Below are 11624 nucleotides of genomic sequence, written 5' to 3' on the forward strand. Positions count from 1 at the left end.
CTGATTGCATTGCTTGGTCAGTCAGAGAGACAAAGTATTGAATAGTAGCAATATAATGGGATGGGGCAATTAACCTCCATATTCCTGTCTACAGCCAGACATTAGATAACATTTGACTTATCTCTTAGTTATGCAGCCATTCCCTCCATACCCTCCTGCCCATGTACTAAGATAGATGTTCCCCAGCTATCAATTACAGAACTAGGTCAGAGGAGAAGCAGGACAATCAGTAGATTGTACACAATGTATTGCCACTTATACTCTTAATGAAATAACCTATAAGTGGAAATAACGTAGCTTCAAGGTTAGAGGTGGGAATCTCCAGGCACCTTTCAATTCAGAGGGCTACGATTCAATGACAGAACCATTATCGACGCATCAAAGAATTTTATTTCTATACAGGATTCATTTTTGTATTACTAGAGGCGGGCATCTACATGTGTGCTGTAATTTACATAATAAGTTTTTCAATTCAAAAATTGCACTACAAGAGTCAATCTACAACAGTGGTCAGTGCTCTCAACATTGATTTGAAATTTATTAAGTTTAGGCTTGTGTGCTGCATATTTAGCCTTTACTGTATCAGGGTGGCCCCGCCTGGCCCTGCTGGGCAACAAGTGACTCTGCCCCCCTGCTCTTTTCTTATCACTCACACTTAGAACTGATCAGTACTATTCAGGTCCTAATAACTTAATAGTGTTGGTGTTTTTTGTTAAGGTGTAAAGTGAGCTCAGGTCAGTGGTAGATTGGAAGGGGTACACTAACACAGGAGACTCTGACATGGTAAAAGACGACTGGACCTTAATTATGCATCTGTCCTGAAGCAGTGGTGGTTATAATTATGCAGCCGCTGGACATTGCTGAAAAAGAAATGTAGCAGAAAATCGATTATGTTCTGTCTCTGCATCGTTGCAGAGTGATCCGCATCAAAGAATTGAAAAATGTCTCCACCTCTAGTAAAGGTTAATAAGTAAGCTATTTGGAGTCTGAAGTCATGGAGCTACTTTTTAATTTCAATTGATATAATGTTTTTTTTCAGTATGTATTAGTGTATCTATAATGCTGTCATTAGATCAAAGGGAGCTGATGTCTTGCATGTTGTTTGAGTCTTTTTTAAATGGACCTTTCTTTGTCTCAGGTCTGTTCTACTTCCTGGGCTCTATTGTGAACTTCAGTCAGGACCCTGAAGTTCACTTCAAATACATCCAGGCCGCTTGCAAGACAGGCCAGATCAAAGAGGTGGAGAGGATCTGTCGAGAGAGCAACTGCTACGACCCTGAGCGCGTCAAAAACTTCCTCAAGGTAAATCTGAAGCGACAGCACAACAACTACTGCTTTCTTCTGTCTTCCACAGTTGCAGTCTGCTTTCATTCATATCGCATATCATAGCTCCTAGCTTATATTTAAAGGCTATGTATATATGATATAGGAGCCAACAACTGTTTGTTGTATAAACACAGTTATGTAACGGCACCCTGAGAAGAGAACAAAGTCACACTCCCTCTCAGTGTGTTGTGAGCAGAGCTTTGCAAGCATGTTTCTATTAGTGCATGTACAGGTGTGTGTTAGTCCCTCTGTGATACAGTTGGCCTTCGCATGTTTATGAAGTGAGAATTCTGCAGCTATGATCAAGCATGACACCCTGGTGGACACACACATTTTTTTTGCCACCTTTCTGTACAGTACTTCAAACACACATGTCTCCCACCCACCATGGAGCTCTTAAAGCAGAAACTCTGTGGCTACACTTCATTTTTTAACGGTCTTTGGTCTACACACAGCATCGCACAGCTATGCTACTGATGCTAGATATGCTAACCGGATATATTGTGCAGGCCTGGTGAGAGTGGATTCCAGCCGACCCAATCTGACCTGGATTGTCTTTTTATTGGTTCGCGTGTACACACTGCAACTTTACTCAGTTTCGATTGTGTTTCGGGGCCGTTTTAAAGGGGCTTTGCAACACTGCAACACCTTGCCAAGAAAAGAAAGGGAGGGGCAAGATGTGGCTAACAATGCTTTTCATTCATCCATCAAGCAACATCTTGTGGCAGTTAATATCCTATATTTAACCTTTGAAATGCTTCATGTTATTAAAAGACAGTGTTAACAGATTAACACTTCCTACGAATTAGAAATTACTACCATCATTACAAGCAGATCCACAGCAATTAGCCTGTATCGGTTAAAAATGTTCAGCCAACTGTCCTGATGGCAGTCAATTATCTTTTGTGCTTTTCTCCTTTGTCTTTTGAATGGCAGGACATGTATCAGGTAAATCTATCCCTGCTCACAGAGCCAAACCAAGCCTGTTTTTTCATCCTTGATCCTTAACTCTAGGCACAGGATTGAAACTGGGATTTTTATGCAGACATGCACTATTTGCTCATACACTGCAATCCATACACCCACTGGGGTGTAACAAGTTTCTTGGCGTACAACATAGTGCTGAATGTTTTCTGTTTGACTGCTGGACAAGTTAGGAGCATGTGCTCCTTATTGAGAAGTTTAAGGACATTCAAGATGTCTGTGTGGTCAGTGTGTTGTCCTGTAACAGAGCCTCTAGTCCGTGCAGCATGTTCTTGGGTAATATTAACAATGGTGCACAATCCCAGTTTGTTAATCCTGTATGAGTGTGGATGGCAATGCACTCCAGTGCATTGTAGGATAGAGGACTAGTGATGGTGACCTGGCAACTTACAGCTGTCCTCCTAATGAGAAAGAAAGCTGCTTTAGGTTAGAGGTCTCGTTCTAATGTGAAACACATTAGTTTACATCGATCATCCTCTAGCCTGTGAAGTGTGCCATCAATTTGTTGTAGTGGCAAACCTTTTACTTTGTTTCCCCCTTTGACATTGTATAGTGTATTTGGAGGTTGATTTACCTGGAAAATGCACCTGGAAAATCCATCGAACAGAAATGAGTCATAATTTAACTAAGAGTTTCCTGTGGTGTATTAAGTTTGGCTGCTGTTTTGTCGCCCTTGTAGTTGTTTTTTTGTTGGTTTCCATATCGCTGACTCTCTCCCTCCGCTCTTTGTGGCGAACAGGAAGCCAAACTCACCGACCAGCTGCCGCTCATCATCGTTTGTGACCGTTTCGACTTTGTCCATGACCTGGTCCTCTACCTGTATCGCAACAACCTGCAGAAGTACATTGAGATCTATGTTCAGAAGGTATGGCTCACTGCAAAAAACACAGAAATTACTATTACACAGCATCCTTACATTACAGACAAAAGCTAAATGAGATTGATTGTGTTCCAGGTCAACCCTAGCCGTCTGCCTGTTGTGGTTGGTGGTCTCTTGGACGTGGACTGCTCCGAGGATGTCATTAAGAGTCTGATCCTGGTCGTCAGGGGACAGTTCTCCACCGATGAACTGGTCGCTGAGGTTGAAAAGAGAAACAGGTGCTGCACTGCTCCAAATGAATGTTTCAGATCAATACATGTTGTGATGACAATGGTTTTAAAGATAAAATAATTGATAAATTACAGTAATCTAAATTAAAGGCATTAAAACAAATACTGATCCCAAAGTGGATCACCATCCATTGTCCCAAATAGGATCTGACTTGTACTGTGAAACTCTTTGTCACACAGACTGAAGCTGCTGCTGCCATGGCTGGAGTCTCGTATCCATGAAGGCTGCGAAGAGCCAGCCACCCACAATGCCCTCGCCAAGATCTACATCGACAGCAACAACAACCCAGAACGCTTCCTGCGGGAAAACCCATTCTATGACAGCCGTGTGGTGGGAAAGTACTGCGAGAAGAGAGACCCCCACCTGGCCTGTGTGGCCTATGAGAGAGGACAGTGCGACCAGGAGCTGATCAATGTGAGGATGAATCGTTGTTTTGGCCTCTGACTATGTGTCTAAATGTGCTGCATTTTACTGCCTTTGCTATTGTATTTAATTGTGTTTTTCTTCCTCATCAGGTCTGCAATGAGAACTCCCTGTTCAAGAGCCTTTCTCGCTATTTGGTCCGTCGCAAAGATCCCGAGCTGTGGGCTAGCGTGCTGCTCGAGACCAACCCCTTCAGAAGACCACTCATTGACCAGGTAAACTAAACTCAAGGCAAGTTTCATCTCATCCATTACAGGAGCCTTATGCGTTTCTAAACTTCTGTTCCCTTGTACCTGCTCTCAGGTGGTGCAAACAGCACTGTCAGAAACCCAGGACCCAGAGGAGGTGTCAGTCACAGTCAAGGCCTTCATGACCGCAGATTTACCGAATGAGCTCATTGAGCTGCTGGAGAAGATTGTATTGGACAACTCCGTCTTCAGTGAACACAGGTATGTAGCATTAACACGTCAAGGTTTTCACTGTTGTCCAGAATCCCAAAATGAAAGTGTGCTAAAAGTTCTGTGTCTTCTCACTCCCACAGAAATCTGCAGAATCTGCTGATCCTGACCGCTATCAAAGCTGACCGCACTCGTGTGATGGAGTACATCAGCAGGCTAGACAACTATGACGCTCCTGATATCGCAAACATCGCCATCAGCAACGAGCTCTTTGAGGAGGCGTTTGCCATTTTCAAGAAGTTTGACGTCAACACCTCTGCTGTGCAGGTTGGTCATTATCTCTTATACAGCTAGACTAATAACTTAATGATTGGTTAAAGTGTTGATTGTTAAGGTTTTGTTTTTTTTCCTCCTTAGGTGCTGATCGAGCATATTAACAACCTGGACCGGGCCTATGAGTTTGCAGAACGCTGCAATGAGCCAGCTGTGTGGAGCCAGCTGGCTAAGGCTCAGCTACAGCAAGGCCTAGTTAAGGAGGCCATCGACTCCTACATCAAAGCTGATGACCCCTCTGCGTACATGGAAGTGGTGCAGGCTGCTGATAAAAGTGGTAAGGAGAGAACTTATTGTGACCTCATCAATCACTATGAACTGAAGCAGAGTTTTTTATTCATTCGCCGCATGAATTTAAATCAATATGGAACACATCAGCTTATTTGTGAAGTTTATTGTACAGGGGTATTTGCTGAAAGTTGCATTATTAGTCAGTATTGGCGTACAATGCAGTCAAGGTAGTTTTCCACATCTACTCCAAAAAAGAGGTGGATTCCTGTGGAAACGCACCTTGATGTTACTGTCCATGTGTTTCAGGTAACTGGGAGGACCTGGTCAAATTTCTTCAGATGGCTCGTAAGAAGGCCCGCGAGTCCTACGTTGAAACAGAGCTCATCTTTGCTTTGGCCAAAACCAATCGCCTTGCAGAACTGGAAGAGTTTATTAATGGACCCAACAATGCTCACATCCAGCAGGTTAGCCTCACTCTCACACCAGACTCTGTGAAGCAGCAGTCAGGTCAACACCATGACACAGTGAATCTTTATTGAATCTCTCCCGCAGGTCGGTGATCGCTGTTATGATGAGAAAATGTACGATGCCGCAAAGCTGCTGTACAACAATGTCTCCAACTTTGGCCGTTTGGCTTCGACCCTCGTGCACCTTGGGGAGTACCAGGCTGCAGTGGACGGCGCCCGTAAGGCCAACAGCACCCGCACCTGGAAAGAGGTGTGCTTCGCCTGCGTGGATGGAAAGGAGTTCAGACTGGCCCAGATGTGTGGTCTCCACATTGTGGTTCATGCTGATGAGCTGGAGGAGCTGATCAACTACTACCAGGTAAGCAGGAAATTAAGCCCTTATTTTGCGCATTTATAAAAACTTAGTTCACATACATAAACTCACATTTACCAAATAAAAATCCTCTCCACTCTCTTTCAGGACCGCGGTTACTTTGAGGAGCTGATCACAATGCTGGAAGCCGCCCTGGGCCTGGAGCGCGCTCACATGGGGATGTTCACAGAGCTGGCCATCCTCTACTCCAAGTTCAAGCCCCAGAAGATGAGAGAGCACCTGGAGCTCTTTTGGTCCAGAGTTAACATTCCAAAGGTGCTGAGGGCAGCAGAGCAGGCGCACCTGTGGGCTGAGCTGGTCTTCCTCTACGACAAGTATGAGGAGTTCGACAACGCCATCATCACCATGATGAACCATCCGTCAGACGCCTGGAAAGAGGGACAGTTCAAAGACATCATCACAAAGGTACAGTTTGATATCACACATTTATTTTGTTTGCTAAATTTTTTAAATACTGATTGTATTCATGTTTTTAGTTGAAATGACATTAATGTAAAATGTAAAACGAGGATTACTTGCGGCTGTTCTCTTCAGTTCAATAGTGAATTTATTTATTATTCCTTATATTATAACATTATAAAAGGCTGCTATACTGCAGAGTTATAATCAGCTTCATGTCTCATGTTGCACTTTATGTCCTGATCCAATGTTAATCATCTTAAAATAATTCTCTTTCCCTCTGAACCCTGTGTAGGTGGCCAACGTGGAGCTGTACTACAAAGCCACCCAGTTCTATCTGGAGTTCAAGCCCTTGTTACTGAATGATTTGCTCATAGTGCTTTCTCCCAGACTGGACCACTCCCGTGCTGTCAACTTCTTCAGCAAGGTACCCATCAATACACTCTGATAATGATAAAGGAGTATGATTGAGATGTTCTATGATTGCCAGGATTGATATTATGATTGTACTCCATGTTCACAGGTTAAACAGCTGCCTCTGGTCAAACCATACCTACGGTCAGTACAGAGCCACAACAACAAATCAGTCAATGAAGCACTTAACAATCTCTTCATCATAGAGGAGGACTATCAGGTAAGAGGGAGGACCACGGTATTGAATCAAATCTTACTCAATCTCTGAATTTCAACCTGCATTTCATTTACTGTTTATGTCACTCCTGTTAGGCACTGAGAACATCAATAGATGCCTACGACAACTTTGACAACATCTCGCTGGCCCAGCGCTTGGAGAAGCACGAGCTGATTGAGTTCAGGCGAATCGCCGCCTACCTCTTCAAGGGCAACAACCGCTGGAAACAGAGTGTGGAACTCTGCAAGAAGGATAAACTCTATAAGGTGCTTTTCACCTTTCTTTTTCAAATCATGGTTCAATCGTCCACACTTATATTTCAGATGAACTGCTACAATTGACTTGAGACTATTCCTAAATCTGTCTGTGCTCTCCTGTGTCCCCTGCAGGATGCCATGCAGTATGCATCAGAGTCCAAGGACACAGAGCTGGCTGAGGAGCTGCTGTCCTGGTTCCTCATGGAGAACAAGAGGGAGTGTTTCGCCGCCTGCCTGTTTACCTGCTATGACCTGCTGCGGCCTGACGTGGTTCTGGAGACCGCCTGGAGGCACAACATCATGGACTTTTCTATGCCATACTTCATTCAGGTCATGAGGGAATACCTCAGCAAGGTGGGTCAGCTGCGTCTCTTCAGGCTGGCGTTAACTGAACTGGGAATTAAATGTTTTTAATTTAAATGCAGGCAGTATTGTTGTAAAAATGAAGTCATCTGGTCAGAGTCGAACAAAGCCGATGTAAATATCCACAAACAATCAGAAAATTCTCCCCCACACTTTATTTTTAATATGAAACAAGCTTCAAATACTTCATGATGGCTTTCTGTTAGTCTTCCTTCTTTACCAGTTTTCTTTATGGGGGAAATTATTTTAATTTTCTTCTACTATGCTGCACCTCTTCTCTTCCAGGTCGATGCAGTTACAGGACAGGTGAAAGTTAAAAGCTATTAGTATTGAGCTTGGAAGACTGCAGCCTTGAGTGTGCATGGTTTTAGCTATACCACGCATTACACTCTCACTTCCACAGTCTCTGAGACATCTTTCAGGCTGATGCATAGTATTCGCAAGGCGTCGTTTTAGATACCGTTTGTTTTGTACCATATATCTAAATATATAGAACAGCGTTTCCCACGTCTTTCTCACATGCAACAGATTGAGTGACAGGTACAAAGACTAGAGTGAAAGAGCAGTAACTTATGGATGAGGAATAAGATGATGTTTTAAGGAGGGAATATCACAAGAGAAAAGACACCCTTCTGTTTCTTAGTGAGAAACGATTGAAACCTAGTTAACTCACTTTGCATCAGATTAGAAGGTGCATGTTTAGTAAAATTAGTTTGCCCTTTGTTGTAAAGTAGAAGCAGGCAGCAAAACGTATTCAATTATAAGTTAAACTAAAATATGTTGCCCATCCAGCTAGGTTGATGGAGAAAATGCAGAATTAATTGCTTAAATCGTGGTTATTTTACGGTCTGACTTTATTTTTTACTTGCTGCTAAAAAGTGGATCAGCTTCAACTAGTATTCCTCACAGTCAATGACACTACACAATATACAGCTGTGTGTTTGTGTTGATGTATTTTGATGGTTTGACTTCATTTTCACTAACTGGAACAAGCATGCGTAACATGTGAAAGGAGCCTGTTGGTTGTGCCTGGTTTTCTTTTGAAACCTTTGACCAGTTATGAGCTCCCGGCACGAGACTAACCCCCGCTCTCCCTCCTCCTCACCCCCATCTCCGTGCTGCAGCCAGTCATTGGCAGCCGGCGCTGTAACACACAGAGCATGGGATCGTGAAGCTTAGGCCTGTTGAAGCTGTGCAGAGAACAGAAATAATCTGCTGTTCATCAAAAAGAGGCATGGCAAAAGTGAATGACGAACACATGCATCTAAGTGCACTGCTGAGTGAGCTCTGACTTTTAACTGTAGAAAAAAAAAACTGCATCCACACGCTGCTGCTTCCCACTGAGCACGGATGTGTACGTTTGTTGCTGCATCTGATGTGCTGCCTGAAGACGTCCTTTGTTTCTTTTTAAAGAACTCCCTAGTGGGGGTTTTCTCACCGTCAGTCAGGCACCAGAGGAATCTAACATGAGGAATGAAAATGATCAGTTGAACTTAATGTTATTGCTGCTGTTCAGTACAAGGTGTATGGACATCTGCATTCTGTGTATAAAGTGTGAAAACCAAAAACAAAAGCAAATAGTTCTGGTTTAATCACGTTGTATTCTGTCTGGTTTCATTTTGTCGTGCTTCTCAGTGAAATTCACATAGATTGGCGAGCCTTGTCAGGAAATTGAATGTACTGTACACATAGCTGTTTTTATTTTTAAACTTCTTCAGTATGTTGTTTACTTGTAACATTGGCTTTGTCCTAAATGTACCTATTTCTTCTCCTTGCAGGTAGATAATCTAGAAACCTCAGAGTCCGTAAGGAAAGAGGAGGAGCAGGCAACAGAGACGCAACCCATCGTCTACGGTAATGACCTCCCATATATGCTAGTTCACCATCATCGATATTCACCAACTCATCATCGCACTGCACAGTCACTACAGTATCAGAAAAATATTTTTTTCTCTAAAGTATTAAATATTCATGAGCAACAAAGTTTTTCTTTAAGGATTTATTATGAGTTTAATACTATTAAACATTGCATTTTTTATTTTTACCTTTGTTGCTGTGTCATCAGCTGATTAAAATGTTGCTAGATATAGAAATATATGACATTTCTCTGCATGAATCCCACCTATTTCAACAGCACTCTGTTGGGGGCTGACTCTTACATTACTCACTATCCACCTCACCTGTGGTCAAACCAAACATCATATTCAGGACACAGATCACGTTGCATCGTGCAGGGTTATTCCTTGGCTTATAACATCAGATTGTGCTCAAGATTAACACATTCCCGAAAGTGATTATGATAGGAGGTGACCCCACTGACCCATAAAATATATGATTCAGTGTCTGGCACATTTAGGAGACTGTATACTCTGCACTGAATACCATTCTATTTGCTGCTTTATGGTTGCACAGCTGAAAAACTAACAAGATGTTGACAATGTAGTTTTATTGAATCTGACATGTTTTCCATGTCTGACCCGTTGTAGGCACACCACAGCTGATGCTGACGGCGGGTCCCACCGTCCCCGTGCCCCCTCAGCAAGCCTACGGCTACGGCTACCAGGCACCTGCAGGATACGTTCAGCCGGCAGCTCAGCCGGGCTTCGGCTACAGCATGTAAAGACCCCCACCCCCCCACCCCCCCTCTCCACATGTAAGCCGGAGCGACCATCCATCCATCTCCCACAGTCCTTCACCAGACCATTTCTGTTTCTCTGCCCTCTGCAGGGAGCTCGGGATAATACCGATAAACCTTTTTTCCAATTTTAAACTGTCATGAAGGACTCAGTTTTATTTGTCGTCAAAGAAAAGATTGAATCACAAAGATTAATTTTCTCACATTCCTTTTTGACTAGATTCTTTTTTCTTTTGTTTATTTTATTTGATTGGGAAATGGTTTATGTACAACAGGGGGGTCTTGTGAGAAGAGCTAGTCCTCTTCGAGTTAAAAAAAAAAAAAAAAAGGTCTGTTGTGAAGCATCTGATTTGCACTCTGTAGTGAGAAGAAATTAATGTAGAACCTCTTTTTCCTTTTGTGTGTGTGAGCAGCTTCTTCTGTCCGACTGTAAAATGCATTTAATTATTGTATATTCAGACACACAAACTGCTACTGTGTTCTTCTATATTTGAACATAAGACTGCCGCTTCCATTGACCACAGTCCTGAACACTACATCGTACCTGTCAAGTCCCCCAAACTCACACTTCAGGGTTATTTCTTGACGAAATTCCGAGAGTATTTTACATACGATTTTCAGGAAAGGTTCTTTCTTTCCGGCAAAGCCTATGCAGGACTCTCCAAACAAATCTGCAGTTCGATCGCCATGTGCTTTAAACATGCTCGAACATGGGACCATTCCATCTCAGGAGGTACTGCAGACCTGTTTGACAAACATGCCCCATGCCGCCTCTTTATGCTGCAGTTTGTTTCTTCTGGATATCTGTTATTGAGGGTGCAGGAGAGATCTTTCCAACCTAACGCTCCTCACTTCCTGTCGAGTGTCGCATTTAGCTTTTTCAGTTCAACCCGCTCATCGTCTTCACACACAGTATCACAGACTTGTGGTAATTTGAAGTTTTTATTCAAGGCTTGCGTGTATACAAGAAATCGATCATTAACTCCTTTGAGCTTATATTCTTATCTAAATTACCTTAGATTGAAATTGTGCACTTAAAGATACTTGATTGTGCATTATCAGGATCATAATGAATGAAACAGCAGTTTTGTTTTCCACTTAACAATAAAGGCTTCTTGTTTGTCAAGAACAGTCTGGTTGTGTCTTGAATATACTATTATGTCTGCCTCTGGAAAACAGGGAAGTGATGTCAGAGGCTGTAGAGTGCATAGAGTTTGTATCGTGTTTGTAGTCCAAAGTACCATCGTACAAAACAATGTGATGACTCTATTTCCAAACCAAGGTATTTTCCTACCGTGCAAATTTACAAGGCAAAGGTGAAGCTGGGAGTCGACCTGAGCCAAACAGGATCAAAGGAAACACACCGTTGATTTTGTGAAGCTTTCAGTTGGAAGTCAACAGCAGGTGGAGTCCAGTCTCAGTGACTGGTTCTGGTGTGGTCGCATCTTAAAACCACCTCACTGGTTTCCCTCCCACTAGATGTTTAAAGAACGCAGGTTTTTGAACATGCTACAGATTCCAACCATTAACAGAATGTGGTTCAGATTTGAATGTTGATGGAGCTGCACTCTGGTGTTTGGATTCTGTTTGTAACATCCTCCTGTTTGTCTAATCTGTGTAATGTCTGATATATTAATATATTATCAGTTCAACAATGATATAAAACCTAATAAAGATTAAGTACTAGCACCCT

At 42.7% G+C, this 11624-nt stretch overlaps 1 protein-coding gene across 1 annotated transcript in view; it reads left to right on the forward strand.

Annotated features, from left to right (window-relative positions):
• Positions 1-11060, forward strand: part of cltca (clathrin, heavy chain a (Hc)) — a 31560-nt gene extending 20500 nt beyond the window's left edge. The window contains exons 15-31 of the mRNA XM_061086203.1: positions 1139-1302; positions 3050-3175; positions 3266-3408; positions 3601-3835; positions 3937-4059; positions 4148-4293; positions 4386-4569; positions 4660-4852; positions 5113-5270; positions 5359-5631; positions 5734-6051; positions 6341-6472; positions 6569-6679; positions 6772-6942; positions 7066-7287; positions 9075-9150; positions 9783-11060. Coding sequence (XP_060942186.1) covers positions 1139-1302; positions 3050-3175; positions 3266-3408; positions 3601-3835; positions 3937-4059; positions 4148-4293; positions 4386-4569; positions 4660-4852; positions 5113-5270; positions 5359-5631; positions 5734-6051; positions 6341-6472; positions 6569-6679; positions 6772-6942; positions 7066-7287; positions 9075-9150; positions 9783-9916 — 2909 coding nt within the window. The 3' untranslated portion in view covers positions 9917-11060. The remainder of the gene's footprint in view (positions 1-1138; positions 1303-3049; positions 3176-3265; positions 3409-3600; positions 3836-3936; positions 4060-4147; positions 4294-4385; positions 4570-4659; positions 4853-5112; positions 5271-5358; positions 5632-5733; positions 6052-6340; positions 6473-6568; positions 6680-6771; positions 6943-7065; positions 7288-9074; positions 9151-9782) is intronic.
• The last annotated feature ends 564 nt before the right edge of the window (positions 11061-11624 follow it).

The sequence above is a fragment of the Limanda limanda genome, chromosome 14, assembly GCF_963576545.1.
Source record: "Limanda limanda chromosome 14, fLimLim1.1, whole genome shotgun sequence".
In the NCBI taxonomy this organism is placed as follows: Eukaryota; Metazoa; Chordata; class Actinopteri; order Pleuronectiformes; family Pleuronectidae; genus Limanda; species Limanda limanda.